Below are 19,970 nucleotides of genomic sequence, written 5' to 3' on the forward strand. Positions count from 1 at the left end.
GGTACTCCAAACGGTCGTGTGGCATTGCCTTGAGCGAAGACCAATGTTTTTGGTGTATGGCTGTGACGCATCTTAATGCACCTGCAGCGGCAATTTCAGCAATACTGATACCACAGCGAACTGTTACAAATCGTTTTTTTCTAGGACAGCTAGCGTTCCACTGACCACAGGCCACTACCGTTCGCGACTTCAGTGGTGTCAAGCGAGAGGCCACTGGAGGGCACGTTGGAGGTCTGTTGTGTTTTCTGATAAAAAGTGGTTCTGTTTCGGTGCCAGTGATGGCCGTATGTTGGTTAGAAGGAGGCCAGTTGAGGGCCTGCAACCAACCTGTCTGCATACTGGACACGCTGGACCTACCCCAGGGTTTACTGTCTGGCGTGCGAATTCGTATGACAGCAGGAGCACTCTCGTGGTTATCCCATTCACCACGACTGAAAATTTGTACATTGGATAACTCTCCTCCTCTACATGGACTGCAGGTGTGCTCAGATGCTATCACGTCTTCCAATGAAGCAATTTTATAATGACTGAATTTACGATACCGGGTGATTTATGGCGCTATACGACAAGTTCGTTTATTTGGACAGACGCGTATGGGGCCGGAATATGGCGTAATGAAATGCCGAAACTGGTTATCTTCACAGTAAAATAAAATAATACCTTAAAATACACAGCTGTTAGTGAATTTTATTGACATTGAAAATTACTTAACCAGCCGATGTCCCCTGGCCATGATGGACCAACAGAGATCCTCTGCAGCGGGGAGATATGTGGCCTTGGCCTATTCGACCACCAGACCTATCTCCAATAGAGCACATATCGGACATGATTGGACAACAACTCCAGCCTCTTATACAAACATCATTAAGCGTCCCTGTATTGACCTATGTGCAACAGGCATGTGACTCCAACTCACAAACTAACATCCGGCACCTGTACAACAATATGCATCCCGTTTGCATACTTGCATTCAACATTCTGGCCTAGACACTGGTTATCAATGTACCAGCATTTCACATTTGCAGATGGCTTTTCTCGAGCTTACATTAATCCGCGATCTTGCAATGTTAATCACTTATATACACTACTGGCCATTAACATTGCTACACCAAGAAGAAATGCAGATGATAAACGGGTATTCATTGCACAAATATATTATACTAGAACTGACATGTGATTACATTTTCACGCAATTTGGGTGCATAGATCCTGAGAAATCAGTACCCAGAACAACCAACTCTGGCCGTAATAACGGCCTTGATACTCCTGGGCATTGAGTCACACAGGGCTTGGACGGCGTGTACACGCACAGCTGCCCATGCAGCTTCAACACGATACCACAGTTCATCAAGATTAGTGACTGGCGCATTGTGACGAGCCAGTTGCTCGCCCACTATTGACCAGACGTTATCAATTGGTGAGAAATCTGGAGAATGTACTGGTCAGGGCAGCAGCCGAACATTTTGTGTATCGAGAAAGGCCCGTACAGGACCTGCAAGATGCGGTTGTGCACTATCCTGCTGAAATATTGGGTTTCGCAGGAATCGAATGAAGGGTAGAGCCACGGGTCGTAACACATCTGAAATGTAGCGTCCACTGTTCAAAGTGCCGTCAATGCGAACAAGAGGTAACCGAGACGTGTAACCAATGGCACCCCATACCATCACGCCGGGTGATGACGAATACACGCTTCCAATGTGTGTTCACCGCGATGTCGCCAAACACGGATGCGACCATCATGATGCTGTAAACAAAACATGGATCCATCCGAAAAAATGACGTTTTGCCATTCGTGCGCCGAGGTTCGTCGTTGAGTACACCATCGCAGGCGCTCCTATCTATGATGCACCCTCAAGGGTAACCGCAGCCGTGGTCTCCGAGCTGATAGTCCATGCTGCTGCAAACGTCGTCGATCTGTTCGTGCAGATGGTTGTTGTCTTGCAAACGTCCCCATCTGTTGAATCAGGGATCGAGACGTGGCTGCACGGTCCGTCACAGCCATGCGGATAAGATACCTGTCATCTCGACTGCTAGTGATACGAGGCCGTTAAGATCCAGCACGGCGTCCCGTATTACCCTCCTGAACCCACCAATTTCATATTCTGCTAACAGTCATTGGATCTCGTCCAAAGCGAGCAGCAATGTCGCGATACGATAAACCGCAATCGCGATAGGCTGCAATCCGACCTTTATCAAAGTCGGAAACGTGATGGCACGCATTTCTCCTCCTTACACGAGGTACCAGAACAACGTTTCACCAGGCAACGCCGGTCAACTGCTGTTTGTTTGTGAAAAATCGGTTGCCAACTTTCCTCATGTCAGCACGTTGTAGGTGTCGCCACCGGCGCCAAAGCAATTTTAATGGCCAGTTTTGTATGTTACCTGGACAAATGGGCTTCTGAAATTTCATTACTTTACATTAATTACTTTTTGGTACTGCGATTTCTTTTTCGTCAGGGTAGGTGAGCGGCGTTCAAAGGAAAAGGAAACCTAACGACACTGTGGGTAGAACTGAAGTTTTTAGTCACAAGAACTCAGCAGAGGCCTGAGCATAATTATCCCATTGTTCTGCGAGCGGAAAGATTCCGTTTCCAGAATTCCTGTGGCTTTGACCAGTCCTCCACTGTGTCCTTTAGTTCGTCGTCCGAGTTGCAGCAATTCCCTTTGAGATGTCTTTTGAAGGGACTAAACACATGGAAGTAGCAGGGCTGTAGGGCGGATACTCAAGCTGTGCCCCCTTTTATCTGACCCTTGAACTTTGTTTGACATTGGAGAGGTGTGGAGCAGAATCCTCCGTCCGTGAACAGCCTAAGCCGTCTTCTCTTGATGGACTTCCGTAGGCTACGGAATGTCTCACAGCGTGCGTAGGCGTTAATGGTTTTTCCATGCCCGAGGAATCCGCTGAGTATCTGACCTAGGACATAGGAAAAGACGGTGAGCATCACCTTGTCTGTTGAGGACACAGCTTTAAATTTTTTTGGGGAGGTGCTGACTCTACCGGGTGGTTAAACTTCTCCTATTTAACACTCTATAACACCGAAACTAATTACCGTACGAGTAGAAAACTTGTTAGCATTAATGTCCAGAATATGGGGTATATGGTTTTCATGCGTCACAACGCCACTGTCCAGTTCTAACTATGGCCACCAGGTGCCGTGACCGATCATCGTGATTCATAGTCTCACACACCTGACCAGTCGTAGTGCACTTGTTGAAGTGTCAAGGTGTACTTGGACAAAAGATGCAGGTCATTATTGGTGAATTTCTATTATTAGAGTGGCAGAAATGCTGCAGCTGTACTTCGAGAATGTCGCCGGCAGAGCACGATGAATAAGTCTGCATCAACTGGAAAACTGGACGTCACTACGGGAAGAGGCCGACGACCGGTTGCACCACAAGTGACTGATGAAATCTCTATTGCTAGGGCAGACAACGCTGCGCGTAATGCCCAATCATCAAGCAGTGCGCGTGCTGTGTCACCACAGTTGAACATCCCGTGGTCCAATGTACGGAACGTGCATCTAGTATCGATACAAGATCTATATCGTATAGTAGCTTACACCACAGGACGCACAAAGACTTGTTGACTTCGCTCTCCATTTTCTCGCAAGAACTGAAGTTGACGAGGGCTGGCCCTGGACCACCCCATGGGTAGATTAAGCTCATTTTTCTCTGGCGGGTGAGGTGAACACACTGAATTGCCGTGTGTGGGGATCTTCATCTCCAGTCACTGTGCATGTAGTTCCTCTGTACGGTGAACGTGTCACCGTATGGTGTGGCTTCACAGCTACGTTCATCATTGGCCCATTCTTTTTTGAACAGGTTGGTGCTCAAGGATCAAAGAAGGGCAGTGTAACAGGCCAGTGTTACTGCTAGATGCTTCGTCAGTATGTCATACGCGCCCTACACCCGCCCTACAGGAGAGAGACCCATTGAACTCAACAGTTTTCTTGTAAGATGGGGCTCCACCGCACATTGCTCGTGAAGTTCACCTGCTTCTCACAAACACATCTGAAAACGATCGAATTATCAACTGATCGTTTCCAAATGCTTGGCCGACAATTTCACCTGATCTCACTCCCTGTGATTTCTGGTTGTGGGGCTACCTGAAAGACATGGTTTACCAGGGGAACATCCTCGCATATCAAGAGAAGCGCTTCGTTCTTCTGTGCAGAATGCAATCCTGCGATTTCAGACTCTTATGGACACTGAAGGGCTCCACATTGAGCCCCTTCTCCAGCATTAATGGTGACGGTATGATGTACCTTAGCAGCACATTAAAGAGGTTTCAGTTGAATTGAAATTACATTATTTCTCTTCCCCATGTCCTTGACATTAATGCTACCAAGTACCACCCTGTATATTCGGGTCCATAGATGCCTCACTACGTTAACAAAAAGCGTCTTATGCACATTTCAGCCGGTTTGGTTGCAAAGACGTGCCATACCGTCTCCTTTGAACAATTATATTGTAGTCCCGGCAATGCAGTATCATTGAGTCGCACTCTGCGCCTGAAGTCGAGAAGTAAGTTTGTAGCAAGACAAGTAGTCACACGGGTAGTGGGAGTGTGCGTTAGCTCTGCGGACAGTCAGCACAGCAACCATTGCCGAGTCATCCCTTGACGCAGCAGCAGAGTGTGGTGCGCTGACAGTAGCATGCCCAGTGACAACACCAGACGCAGGCAAGTGCCAGTTTTGCGCAGATATCCGTGTGTGGAGGCTCCGAAGAGAACGAACTTCTCCTCATTACTGTCGTCATCCTCGTACCAGCTCTACACCAGGTATAAATTTGTAGTTTACCACTGGACACACAACACTATCACTTCTCGTTCGCATGAACGGTGATTTGGACAACATCCGTTGCATTTGTGACGTGGTAACGCAGTGACTGTGCCCGAAATTCAGAATCCTGTCATGTCATATCTCAAAAAGGTAATGCAAGATCCCACAATGCCCGTTCTGGTCGTGCCTACGTCGATACGTAAGATGTTTAACCGTTGCTGTGGCGAGCGCGCTTTCCAGATCTCTCACCACATGAAAACACACCGTCATGGATTGCCTAGAGACTGGGAAGCAACCACTCTTCAGCCATTATGGTTGATGAATTCTAGCTTACATCTTAATCAGCATGGAATGATATATCCATGTGTATGTATCCTTCTCCCAAAATTTCGCACCCTGAAACGTCCCGATAGAAGCGTTTCATAATACATTTGACCAATTTCATCTTGTTCCCGTCTCATCTGCTGCACCGCTTGTTCATGATGTACTTCTCCAAACTCGCCCAGAAAGACAGGGAAGTTGTACTGTTATAAATTCAATAATTATCGCACCTTTAGATGCAAGCAACTTGTGCACAGCATAGGAATTTTATTTTCTATGTAATTCAATCGCCTGCGGCCTTGCCACATTGGTCACAACGGTTCCCGCCAGATCACCAAGTTAAGTGCTGTCGGACTTGGCCAGCACTTGCTTGGATCACCGTCTGGGTCTGTTAACTGCTGTTGGCAAATGAGGTTTTAAGCCAGTTGAGGAGCCACTAGATTGAGAAGTAGCGCCACTAGTCACTAAAACTGACAACGGACGGGAGAGCGTTTTACTATCATCATGTCCCTCTGTATCCGCATCCGATGACGCCTAATGCCTGAGGGTGACACAGCGGCCGGTCGGCACCTTTGGGTCTTCAAGGCCTGTTCGGAAGGAGTTTCGTTTGTTTTATGTAATTCAGTTACTTATCCTGTGTATCCTCTGTAATCCACATTGTAATATATGTAATTCCGTCTCACATCTTCATATTTTCCCCTTTACCCTGCCTTTTGTGTGAAGGAATGAGAGAGTATGTGTCTTTCTTTGTTTACAAGGCACGCGGCAGACTAGCTTCTTTTCGTCAGCGTAGGGTACAGGGTAAACAACTTCGCGTTCCTTTACGAGGAAAAGGGGTGTATCCGCACTGTGCATGTCTTGTCTGTTACTTTTACGTTCGTGGCGGAAATGGTCCCTGTGGTCTTTTGCGTTTTACTGCGTGGTTCTCTCTGTACTGCTGTTCGGTAGGCACCCTACTGCTGGCTGTTGGTGAGTTTGGTTCGTGGTTCTTAATCTCACTCTTGCAACTTAAAAGTCGTTGTGTATGTGTAGGTTCCTCAGCCTAATTGAAGCGTTACAAGTCCTTTTCCAGGATATGTTCACTTATAAGCGTAATGCTTCATTATTGCAAGCGAGCGTCCCAGGTTTCCATTTATTCAGTTATCTAGAATTTCTCTGGTCCTTCGGATCATTGGGTGTTGAGTGTTCTCTACCGTGTAATAATTATGCCAAGTTAGGGCTACCTTTATCCTGTGTGAATGTGATAATAAATGTGTCTTCGTATGCGTATGTTTCATTCTATCATAATCTATGGGCCTTTCCCTATCTCAGATTAATGTGTGTTTAAATATACCGATTTCAACGTCTGCTTTTACACCTATTTCCACGCGTTCCTCGTTCGATGAGTCCTCAGCTCCAGTTTCTGTATTGCAATGCGTGATCCTTGATCAGCGTCTAACGCGTTATTTGAGCAACTGCATGTTCTTAGTTTTGAGAGATTTTAGTAATCTCTTTTGTATGTGGGTACCACGTGCTGCATGAACCAGGGGGAACTTCAGCTTTCCTGGTCTCGTTGCTTCTGTTCGCAGTTCTTTGTGATTTATTCTAACTTTTGCAGTCATGTACTCTTTATTCAGAAATCTCGTGATTTTTATCTGTTTCACCGAGGTGTTGATCGATGACTGATGTATTCACCCACTTGTTCCTTCCCTTTTCTCACAGTGGATGCGTATTCCCATAAATGTGCATCAGTAAAATCGGTATCAGTAAAATCGCCTCAGTCCTTGCATGTTATGGTGACTAACTTCTCTAGAACTTTATCTTTTTCTAGGAAAACCAGTTTGAGTGCATAAAGCTGTAGGCTACGTTCCCTTTCCTCTCCTTTCGCCTCCCATACAGCAATGAAGTTGTAAGAAGTTGTTTCATGCTCAGACACCGGCCAGCTATTGAAGTAGGATATTTCACATTATTTCTCATATGTGAATTTAAGAACATATGTTCCCATTGAGAATAAAAACCGTATTTTCCGTCATATTCTTTCTGACTTACTCTACTGCAAAATGTACTGTGCCAAATGCTTATTTTTTCTCAGAATATTTCAGTGTTGCTATCAGAAGTTGCACAAAGTGTGCAGCGATAATAATGAAAAGTAATCTGATAGGCGGACGTGTTTCTTTAATGCTGTTAGTAATTTCATTGGGCTTACGGCTACTGGCTGTTTATGTCGCCAAGATGCGTGTTTAGCTGCGTATGCGCCTTAGGATTTGTTTTCCTGCTATCCTGGTATCCACGCTCTCCACTCTCCCACAGTAGGCACGTAGCTTTTAACATAGTATGGCATTTTATGTGACTCCTTTTACTGATGTGACTAGCCCTTGATTTTTGCGGCCTTAACTTTTGTAAAGGGATGTACAGGTCGCTGCCTACACATTTCATGTGAAGATGTTAGATCGCTTTATAACTGACTGTTTGCTAATGTGAAGTTTGTAAGTACTACGTGGCTCAAATGGCTCTGAGCACTATGGGACTCAACATCTGAGGTCATCAGTCACCTATAACTTAGAACCTAACTGACCTAATGACATCACACACATCCATGCCCGAGGCAGGATTCGAACCGGCGACCGTAGCGGTCACGCGGTTCCAAACTGAAGCTCCTAGGACCGCACGGCCACACCGGCCGGCGTAAGTATGCTGGTATACATCATGCTGTTTATGACACGCCTACATTGTCGTAGGTAGTGGTTTCTGTACGAAACATAATATTAGTTTACGATATTTTGATTGTAATTTATGGCCGGCTGGAGTGGCCAACCGGTTCTAGGCGCTCAGTCTGGAACCGCGTGACCACTACGTTGCAGGTTCGAATCCTGCCTCGGGCATGGATGTGTGTGATGTCCTTAGGTTAGCTCGGTTTAAGTAGTTCTAAGTTCTAGGGGACTGATGATCTCAGCAGTTAAGTCCCATAGTGCTCAGAGCCATTTGTAATTTATGTTGTCGCATTGTATACATGTTTCTTGTCTTCCGGAGGAAGAGGAGTTTAAATCCGTTGAAACCACGATTAAGGTTAATTGAAAACCACTATTTATTTTAGCCGGCTTTCTGTCTTACTAACCTGCTATAGAAATTACTATGTGTTTCTTTCAATGGTTCATTTGTTAATTCTCTTCTGCATGTCCTTACTAATGTTATCACAAAGTTTCAGTATCCTACGATCACTCTTTCGCCATGGGACCCTGTCAAATAACGACGGTTTAATTATAAACACTCTGTAATTTAAACAAAGTGCTGTCATTACATTCTTGACAGCAGAATGTGCCACTCCAACGGAAATTCGTCAGAGAGTGCTAACAATTTATGACGATTGTGTTGATGTGAGCACTGTGCGTCGTTGATCCATTAACTTTAAAGATGGTGTGGGCGTGACACATTAAGAGTTGGACGCCCCGTGAAATCAACCACTGACTTCAGCATGCAAAACATTGACAGACGGAGTAAGGATGATCGTCATATCACTCAAAGAGAAACGGCAAGCGTAATATGCATTCCACAGGAATTTTTGGGTCACATTGTTGCTTTTCTTGGTTATATAAAACCTATGCACTTATGGTCCCCGTATGCTGACGTATGAAATTAAAGAGCACACACTGTAAATTTGAAAGAAACTGTACGACTTCCTGCACGCAGTCCAGGTCTGACGCAATCTGACTTCCATTTATTCCCAATCATGAAAGATCTGAGGGGACACCACAACGCATCTGATGGAGAAACTGGTTTCGGTAACAGAGCGTCGACTCCCTCCGTGACGGCGGCAGAACACTTGTTCGCTGTTGATTATGCGGAAAAGTGAATATTGGACGTTAAAGAACACATTCCAAGGATTACGTATGTGCGATATTGCAGCGCCTGTATTGTTAAGAAGAACGACGCGGGCATTTCCGAAGGAACTCTGAATCGTTCTCCAATAACACAGGTATTGGTGTATCGTATTTATCTGCCGATAGCAGACAGCGACTTTCAATTAAGATGTCTTCCTCTATATGGGAATTACATCATGTGTGTACGACACGTTGTGACTCAGGAAAGGCGACATATGTAAATTCGAGTCTGGTCCTGCGTGGTGCACAGACAGACATAGAGATTAAGGCCACTGCTAGTGTAAAGTGGAAAATCTGGACTTGAGTCCAGGAATGGCGCAGGTCTTCATTGTCGTCATTTCCTTATACAGCTGATGGTTGCTCGTATTCGCAATTTTGCATTCCATGATTATTTATGGGTTTGATTTATTAAAATGTTCACAACCGAAACCCAGTTTGCGAAGTTAGAGGCATTTTTCTTTCTAACCTCATATATCATCTTAATAAATATTCTGGCGTACTGACGAGATGAAAGTATTTACGACAAGAAAATTTACAAGGAATGTCACAAGATGCTTGTTTCTTGCATCTCTTATGATTAACATTATAAGAAAGTTATTTGTATTGTTGAAGTCCTTAAATACGGAAGTTCTAAAGAGAACAAGAGAACTATACGTCGCTCATAAAGCTTTCTTACATTCCTAGGAATCATACGCATGTATTGTTCAGTATTGTCTAGAATTAATAAATGTCGTGGTGCATATTGAAAATCCTAGATATACGTCTTAAGCATGTACGATTTTCAAAAGTGGCCGAATTTTGAAAATATGCAGAACAAAATGAGCTTGCTCCTTTAAAGAGAACTCGTTTACAGCGAGGTACTTCACTAGAAAACTGTACACGTAAAGGAATACTTTATTTTTAATTACTCGTTTGCGCCTCCCCCCAAATGTACAAGACACACACAGCAAACTTTCCTGTCCATCTATTTGGTACGTTTCAAATTCGCTCAATAAAGAATGAACTCGCTGATCTTGGGTCATACATCGACAAACATGTCCAACAAATGTCCAACCACGGAGCAGACGGTATTTCAAATCTCTGTCTTCTTCGTTTAAAACGTAATGCAACGTTGCATGGAGATGTCATCAACAAATTTAAAACAGGCGAACAGAATGGATGGCGTGTGAAAATCTGAAAAGTCACTGAATGTTGTAAGTTGTGAGGTTTTGCTTAGATTAAAGGATGTAGTGAGTTTATTATCTGAAATTTGTTCCCCGTTAACAGTGTGCTAAATTATTTGTATACTGTATTTTATAACGAACAGGCACTAGACATCCCAACAAATTCCCCTCTTCTATTTTTATCAAAATGAATAGCATATCCATAACAACCGGCTACAACAACTCACTGCGAAGAAGAGAGCCTGAATATCTCGTACTCACTGGAAAACAACCAGGCACAAAAATCAAAAAGTATCCGATAAACACAGAGCACGTTGAGAGGCACGGGATGTGATGTATTAAGCGTTAGGAGCAATGTGCAAAATTTTAAATACCGAACAATTTACAAAGACATGGGTGGTTACAAACTAAACTAAACTTCTCATAAGAGTATTTACTTTTTCCTACCGTTCAAGGTTAAGAGTTACATGTCACTGTTGTGAAATGTATACATACTGACAGCAAATAATATCAAATGTAGGATCAGTCACTACAGAAGGAAAGAAGTACAGTAATTTCCATAAACAATAAGCGCTCTTGATTTGGTCACCAGGGCCACATATCCTACAACTGGTCATAGTGAACAGAAATTATTTTACTGTGTTTGTGTAGATTCTCAAAACATCACTCAATAATTATCTAACATACATGAACGTATGAAGTCAGAATTAATAGTCTGACTGAATCCAAAATTGGAGAAATTACTACTGAATATATTCTGTATAAATCATCTCTAAGCTCGCGATAGAGAGTGCTGTTTTACTGTATCTTATTTGCCTGAACGATATAATAATAAGTACCACAACGGAGGAGAATGTGTGGAGACTAGAAAAAATTGTGGTTCCAGAAGAGAGGCAGCGGTCGTTTCAGCATACGCATTAGCTACAGTCTGGATTATTGATTGATCTGGCCTGGTACTATTTAGTCAACGAATAACCCAGTGAACCCATTATTAAAGCAAGGTAGACACGAGGCCTACATCCATAACAGTGCAATTTCATTGCCTCCTTGACACATGAACGAAACGCTGAAAAGAAGTATGTCAAGATAAAGGAAAGTATTCAAATAGTTAAAGGAGACGAAAGTGCAATTACGTCGGAAGAGTAAAACTCAATAGTAGGAAAAGGAATCGAACGAAAAATAGTAGAAGTTTGAGTCGGGGAGAGGGGGGGGAGGAGGAGGAATAAAACGTGAAGCTGTCTGGTAGAATTTCGCATATAGAATAATTTAATCATTCCAAACATTTTTTTAGGAATCATTAAAGGATGTTTTACACGAGGAAGAGACGTAAAAGATCGTAAGGCTTCAGATAGACTCTGTAATGTTATGGCAGAAATTGCTAAACACGTTTTAAACTACAACACATTCCCAGTGGTCGATGTGGACTGTGGCCATCATTTGTTGGTTATGAACTGCAGATTAACAACTCAGTAATTTCAGACAGGTAGGAAGTTAAAGAGATGTAGTTTTTGATGTTGGACTTCTGAAGGTAACAGGGATAAAATACAAGGAGTGAAAGGTTATCTACATCTTGTTCAGAAACCAGACGGTGGTTTTAATAGACGAAGGACATGAAAGAAAGGAGTGAGACAATGGTTTTACCCTATCTCTGATGTTGTTCTGTCCGTACATCGAGCAAGCTGTGAAGGAAAACTAGAATAAGTTTGGAAAAAGAATGAAGGTTCAGGACAAAGAAATAAAAACTGTGAGGTTTGTTGATGACAATGCATATCTTTCAGAGACGGCGAAGGACTTAGAAGATTGAAAGAATTGAATCTCGAGAAGACGTAACAAGATGATCATCAACAAAGCCAAGACAAGAGTAACGGAACGTAGTCGAATTAAATCAGGCTATGCAGTAGGGATTAGCTTAGGAAATGAGACACTAAAAGTAGTAAATGCGTTTTTCCATTTGGGCAGCGAAGGAACAGATGATGACCGGAGTACGTATGATATAAAATGCGAATTGACAATAGGAACAAAAGCATTTCTGAATAAGGAAATCTTTTAAAATCAAATGTAAATTTAAATGTTAGGATATATTTTCTGAAGCTATATGCCTAGAGCGTAACTTTTGTACGAAGTGAAACGTGGCCAGTAGACACTTGAGACAAGAAGAGGATAGAAACTGTTAAAATGTCGTAATACAGAAGAAAGCTGAAGACTAGATGTGTATATAGAATAACTTAAGGAAGAAATGCTGAAATGAATTGGAGGAGAAAAATTTATTGAACAATCAAGCTAAAAAAGAGGATCGGTTGACACATCCCGAGGCATTAAGCAGCCGTCAGTTCAGTTAATAGAGGGAAGGATAGGAGTAAAATTGTTGAGGAAAAGAAGAACTGTAATACTGTAAGCAGGGTCAAATAAACGTAGGTTCTGGTAGTAATGCAAAGATGAAGAGAATACACAGTACAGACTAACGTGAAGAGCTGCATCAAACCAGTCTTCGGAATGAAAACACAAAAATAACATTTTCTAAATACGATATTTCGGAAATAAACCACACTGTACTTATTCTAATTGATAATAAAGAGGAAAAAAACAAAGCAACTATAAGCAGGTCACCTTCCTCTCTGTAACGTGCGAGGAATTCATTAAAACATATCCTGAAAAGCATAGCAAAACTCAACAAATTACCTTCCATTAGGGAAGTGGGATGAGCTCCAAGACTCTAACACAACTTTCAAAACCTTAAAGAGGTGCAATCAGTCGCCGTTGCCGTTGTAGCTTTATTAGAGCAGATCCATATTTCGTCTAGTAACTAGCCATTATCAACGCTAAAAGTACAAGGTGTACATAGTGAAAGATCAGTATACAAAAATTCCAACTCATGACTCACGTATATTGCTTGGACACTAAATACATACCAGTATTTTAGAGATTTTATACATGCCCTAATACGCCGACAGCTGTTGTTCAGGCTCTTATCACAGTTCGTTAAAGACTGCTGTGTGATGGAGGTAGGCTTTGTAGAGAAACACGTCAGTTGGTTGTGTGATGCCCTCTGTATGAACTAATAACCTTCATAGTAAAGCGGTCATAGTCCCTTATAAAATTTGAAAGTTGCGTAGAAATAAAATAAGATGCCAAGGGATTAGAAGAATCTGACACAGTTCCCATTTGGAAGGTGATTAAACGACATTAGGAAAAATGCAGTAGGCTCATTATTTCGTGTCCCCTGAATACCATGAAATGCAGAAAAGCCCACAACAGGTCTTCATCCAGCAGTGGGCATCAGATGACTGATGAGGCTAATGAATATGGTAAAAAAAATTAGTTCCCGAAAGTGAGAAGACCAACTGCTTTCATGCTTCTGTACCAAATGTTCACAGTTAGTTTAGCTACTAACACATGGTCCCCACGGGAGCTACATGTTGGAGGACGATGAACATTTTGTAGATGCTGAACTGAAAAGTATATCATTAATCGGTATTTTCCAGTTTAGTCCTTGTAGAATTTCTGATACACTCTTAAATAAGCCGATGAACAATCGTGTTGCCTAGCCTTTTACTACGCAATCTCTTTCGTAGAGAAACAGTACCTCCTCCGTAGTCTACCAATGAATCTAAATCTACAATTGGCTTTACTTGGAATCGAGTCAGTGTGATTATTTCACTTAACATATTTATACATTGCTACTCCCAGTTATTATTATGACGCTACGCATTGCAGTTGAGGGTCATTAACCGTGTAATCAAATGCTACTACATCTTTACATTTCATGCAGTGGATGACATTATATTTCTCAATGTTCAAAGTTTGTTGATAAGCGGCGCATCTAGTTGATATTTTGGCGAGATATGTCCTGTTATTAGCAATTTACGTCGGATAAGGATCCCACTTATATAACTTATATATCAGAAAAGTGTGTGAGATAGCGACTATCCATTAATTCATACCAACAGACCTAAAGGAATTATTAAGTTTTGCTGATCACTTTGTACTAATTGGTTCGGTTAACTATTCGAGTTGCATTTGTGATTCTCCTGGACTGAGTATATCTGTATAGCAATGCATATATGTGAAATACACAATATGTGATGTGTGCAAGGGCACAAGACGGAAAGTTACGATACAGAGATGAATGGTACAACCTTATTACCGTATGTTTTAGTGTGAAACATTAATTAATGATTTCTGTGAAATAACTGTACTAAATGTAGGGCGCACATAGGTGATTGACACTCAATTCAAACTCATTGCTCTTCTTATTTCCGCTACAGACAAAGGATTCCTGATCTCAAACCATTCAGAGAGCTACTCTCATAAACTTCTGAAAGTTTCTCGGTAGAGATCTGTCTCACCTCGTATAACATGAAAAACAGTTTATCTATCACACAACTCTCAAGCCCACTCGAAAATACTAAAATGCAGCAAAAAGTCTATACTGAGATTTATTAAACTGAATTAAAGATGTACACGAAAAGCTAAACTTTTGACTGTCGCAGTGTTCAACGTCTTCATCTGGAAACCTAAACTGTGAGTGTTTACATTGTTAACCTTCTTTGTGTTCTTGTAAAGTGTACAAATATTATGAAACTTCCTGGCAGATTAAAACTGTGTCCCCGACCGAGACTCGAACTCGGGACCATTGCCTTTCGCGGGCAAGTGCTCTACCATCTGAGTACCGGGCGTGAGTCGTGCTTCGGTAGCTCAGATGGTAGAGCACTTGCCCGCGAAAGGCAATGGTCCCGAGTTCGAGTCTCGGTCGGGCACACAGTTTTAATCTGCCAGGAAGTTTCATATCAGCGCACACTCCGCTGCAGAGTGAAATTCTCAATCTGTGTACAAATATTATTTTTTAACATTTTACTTTACTCATATCCTACATAAAATGTAACCAAATCTAGTTTTGCCTCATGTTTCTTAATTTTGTACTTGGTTAGCGTGCGAAGCTATTTGGAATAAAATGAGCTTTAAACAATGTAGCGCGACCGACGTTAACTAGTAAGAGTAACCACTGTCTCCGAACGTGAAGATACGGTAAGTTGAATGAAACGGATTGCCATTAATTTGAATTTTTATAGGTCACTGACTATTTTTTCTGCAGGTTATGGTTTAGTACACATCGGGAGACCGTAACGGAGGAGAGCAAAGAAGAAGTACAAATAACGGCCTACAGGAGACTGTCTGGAGAAGGCAAACCTTGGGAGAAGATGTCTGGTCCACTTGACGTGTAAGCAAAGAGTAAATAGCTTTGAACATATTCCATAAGATTTTGGGACTGAGGGCGGATGACGTCAACTTGCTGCCAAGCCATTAATTAAAGGTTTCCATGAAATAACTGTTGTAAATGTTGAGCGCTTAAAAGTAAATGGAGCACAACAATTCGAACTAATTGCTCTTTTTATTTAGCCTTGAGACACTACACAACCACCTTCAGATGAGTTTTACACTGTAGATTGCTGGTTCACGCCCTAAGTTCATATCGAAAACTGACGCATAGGTTACCGCTGGACGACCACCTACTTTAGAATTTAACGGCCTCCATCGAATACTGCCCTATTTAAAGAGCTCAGGCGCATGTTTAACGGTGAAATTGCCTGCACATCCTCTGTCAAATTGAGGGCTCGCATAATCGAACTTCAGTGGTCAAAATAATATTAACTGTGGCTGGACGTCGCATTAGGCATAAATTTATGTATTTCTGAACATATAAATGAAATCACCGGGTCCTACACCTTGTCACTTTCCAAGAACCGTACTTCCCAGGTCCTTAATAACTTAATCTCGTGCTGGCAATCATTTTCGTTGCATAATAGTCTGTAATAAATCCTGTGGAGATGCAGTGCTCGGGTATGGCTGAATAAACTGCAAAAGACGAGTGCGGCGATCATGCTCAACGCATGTTTCATACATTATGTGTGTGGTCTCACCAGTGTAGGCTTTGGAATACTGGCATAGTATTCTGTATTGCCTTTCGTAAACCGAGCCGAAAAGAGCGCAGGTCTTTCTAAATGGCCGGAAGATTTTTAACATACTGTTCCTCTAGCAATCTGACGTGATGAGCTATGAACATTTGCCACCACTCCATATTCTGGTATAAGCTTACCGACCCACACCAGAAATCTGCAGTGTAAAAGTCATCTGACAACAGCTGCCTGGTTGTTCGTCAAAATGTTGTGGAAAGACGTCGGCGTCATCCGGCTGCAATCCCGAAGCCTAATTGGACGCTTATTACGCTGATAAAACTTCAAGAATCGTAATATTGAACCCCTTCACCAGCTGGCTTTCTCGCTTGTAACACGTTTACTAGATACACTAAGTAATCAAAAGTATCCGGACACCTGGCTGAAAATGGCCTACAAGATCGTAACGCCCTCCATCTGTAATGCTGGAATTCAGTATGGTATTGGCCGACCCATAGCCTTGGTGACAGCTTCCACCCTCGCAGGCATACCTTCAATCAGGTGCTGGAAGGTTTCATGGGAAATCGCAGCCCTTCGGGGGTGCTGAACTGAGGAGAGGTATCGATGTCGGTAGGTGAGGCCTGGCACGAATTCGGCGTTCAAAAACATCCCACAGGTGTTCTATAGGATTCAGTGAGGACTCTGTGCAGGCCAGTCCACTACAGGGATGTTACTGTAGTGTAACCGCTCCGCCACAAGCCGTGCATTATGAACAGGTGTTCTATCGTGTTGAAAGATGCAATCACGATCCCCGAATTGCAAGGAGGTGCTTAAAACATTAATGTAGTCCTGTGCTGTGATAGTAAAACGCAAAACAACAATGGGTGCAAGCCCCCTCCATGAAAAACACAATCACACCATAGCACCATCGCCTCAGAATTTTAGTGTTGGCGCTACACAAGCTAGCAGATGATGTTCTCCGCGCATTCGCCATACCCACACCCTGCCATCCGATCGCCACATTGTGTACCGTGATTCGTCACTCCACACAACCCTTTTCTCACTGTTCAATCGTCCAATGTTTATGCTCCTTACACCAAGCGAGGCGTCGTTTGGCATTTACCGGCGTGATGTGTGGTTTATAAGCAACCGTTAGATCATGAAATCCAAGTTTTCTCATCTCCCGCCTAACTGTCAAAGTACTTGCGGTGGATCCTGATGCAGTTTAGAATTCCTTTGTGATGGTCTGGATAGATGTCTGCTTATCACACGTTACGACCCTCTTCAACTGTCGGCGGTCAGTGAACAGACGAGGTCGGCCTGTACGCTTTTGTGCTGATGGGTCCCTTCACGCTTCCACTTCACTATCACACCGGAAACAGTGGACCTAGGAATGTTTAGGAGTGTGGACACAAGTGACAACCAATCACCTGACCACTTTTTTTTTAATCCTTTGATTTCCACGGAGTAGCGTTCTCGCTTCCCGCGCCCGGTTTCTCGGGTTCGATTCCCCGCGGGGTCAGGGATTTTCTCTACCTCGTGATGACTGGATGTTGTGTGATGTCCTTGGGTTATTTAGGTTTAAGTAGTTCTGAGTTCTAGGGGACTGATGACCATAGATGTTAAGTCTCATAGTGCTCAGAGCCATTTGAACCATTTTTTAGTTCTGCGGAGCGCCCCATTCTGCTCTCCCAAGATGTCTAATAACTACCTGGGTCGCTGATGTGGAGTACCTGGCACTAGGTGGCCGCACAATGCACCTATTGTGAAAAACGTGTCTTTTTTTTGGGGGGGGGGGTGTCCTGATGCTTTTGATCACTTAGTGTACCTTCACTACTCAGCGCATGCTCAAGGGTTATTTCTTTGGCGCAGGAAATTCACGGAACCGTCGAAGCCGCCAGCTGAGGAATCGCCACCACCAGTGCCTTTCTTCAAACTGGTAAGCAAAACGTCTCACTTCAGATACCGTTTCATTATAAAGTCCAGTAACGGACAAGCCTTTTATATCTAAAATGGTCTCAATCTCAGTCAGTCTATGGCTGTCTCAATACTCTTGGTATGTGATAAAGCTGCTAACGCGCCTTCTTAGTAAACATTAGGCCTGCAGCATGTCGACCAGGGTACAGCGCGAAACGCAGGACATGCCACTTGCGACCGCATTGGTGAGAGGAAGGATCTACTATTTTTCAATATTTTTTTTTCCTTCTGTAGCAATCCACACAAGCGTGCGTTTGCAAGAACCACTCTGGAGATATACATTGTGTAAAATTATTGGCATTCATGTGCATTTGTAGTGGTTTTTTTATAACTGAGACCGTGTACAGTGTCCTCCAAGAATGTCGTGTGAGAACAGCTAAAGAGTTTTGAGATACTGGAAAGGAAACAAAACGAAACAATTTTGATTATTTTCACACCGTATTTGTCATAAACATGCGCGAATTTTGCATCATTGCACGTGACTCTTTCTGATAACTTTCCATTGCACTAAAAAACAAATAGTATGTGATTTGAGTTCAATAGTAGAAGTGACGGTGGTGCCTAGCTCCTTCTTTCGATAGCAAAATCACAAAAATATCCTCTTTCCTTATGTCTTACTTATCAATAACAATAATAATCTAAACTTCACTTTTTATACCATATATTACCCTTAGTAATACAATCTATAGTTACTGCATACAACGTTTGTGTGGTAAATATGATCAAAAAACAACATTTTCTTTTTAAACTTCTTATTCTCTCATAAAATCTGTTTTCTGATCTGCATGTTAACTATAGCGATACTCAGATAAAACTTGAATTGCATACTTCTTTTGTTTCTTTTCTTTTAACAAAAATTCTTCTTGTAGTCCTCTGTGAGCTTCATTTCTCTCTTAGTCTTATAGCAGTCATCTGACTCTTAATATCTAGGTACAATGAGAAAATCTTCATTTTCATACCACTGCAAAAGATTCGCCTTACTTGATTCGTTAATCAGTTCAAATTTGGTAAAAAAAACTTTTATTTTGTTAGATGCACACAGTTCAGTTCCACTATTGATTATTTCTGGTACATCACCAATTCATGCTCGGACCCATCGGGTGTTTTCGCCTGATGGTTCAGCTTCACTATTCACTACATTAATGATTTTCATTTTTCATACGGAATGCAAACTATAATCAAAGATGGTCAATGTGACAGATCGGGAGTCTTTTGCCATGAACAATTTTTCATTTTTTGGAAAGGCACTTGAGAGATATATTGAACAACAGCTATTATTTCTATTTTCAAATAATGCTGAAATCTACTTACGGTGGTTTGGTTTCAGAAAACCGTAAAGCAATAAATAGCACATCTTACTATAAAAAACCGTAAGGAGACTGTTTCATCTGTCTGCTGTCTGCAAGGTAAATAAAGAGGTCTTTTTCCAAAAAGTTTTCAATCAAAACACAAACACCTCCGAAAGTGCCTCTGTTTAACACTGCTGATCCTGTTTTGTCGGATACCAATGTTTTATAAAAGGACGGAAAAACCTACGGGGTGAGAGACACATACACATCTTTTGTGTGCTCTTTCTCACAACAAGTCAAATATCTTAAATACCGGTTACTTACCAGCACTGGATGAGAAGTGGATTTTTCTTTTGTTTTATTTTCAAATACATTTATGGGTGAAATTTATTTGATGGACAGATAAATACATACATTAAGAAAGTTTTGCACCACCCCGGTTCCGAGAACTCCTGAAGATAGATGTTGACTGACACGGTTCGTGTTCTCTGTGGTTTGATCGCGTCCACAGTGTTACTTTGTGCCAGAAAGAGCTCTCAAAAAGGTAAGTGTCCAGTCGTCTCTGAGTGAACCAAAGCGATGGTGTTCGCACATGGAGGAGATACAGAGAGACAAAAACTGTCGATCATATGCCTCGCTCACGCCTCCCAAGGGCTATTACTGCAGTAGATTACCGCTACCTGTGGATTAT

The 19,970-nt window shown here is 42.4% G+C and overlaps 1 protein-coding gene across 4 annotated transcripts in view; it reads left to right on the forward strand.

Annotated features, from left to right (window-relative positions):
- The window catches only part of LOC126354015 (ATP-dependent translocase ABCB1-like), a 243,714-nt gene that overhangs the window by 68,109 nt on the left and 155,635 nt on the right, over positions 1 to 19,970 (forward strand). For all 4 annotated transcript variants that reach the window (XM_050003336.1, XM_050003337.1, XM_050003334.1 and 1 more), the window contains 2 exons: positions 15,215 to 15,340; positions 17,886 to 17,952. In XM_050003336.1, the coding sequence (XP_049859293.1) occupies positions 15,321 to 15,340; positions 17,886 to 17,952 (87 nt within the window). In that variant the 5' untranslated portion in view covers positions 15,215 to 15,320. The remainder of the gene's footprint in view (positions 1 to 15,214; positions 15,341 to 17,885; positions 17,953 to 19,970) is intronic.

The sequence above is a fragment of the Schistocerca gregaria genome, chromosome 3 (assembly GCF_023897955.1).
Source record: "Schistocerca gregaria isolate iqSchGreg1 chromosome 3, iqSchGreg1.2, whole genome shotgun sequence".
Classification (NCBI taxonomy): domain Eukaryota; kingdom Metazoa; phylum Arthropoda; class Insecta; order Orthoptera; family Acrididae; genus Schistocerca; species Schistocerca gregaria.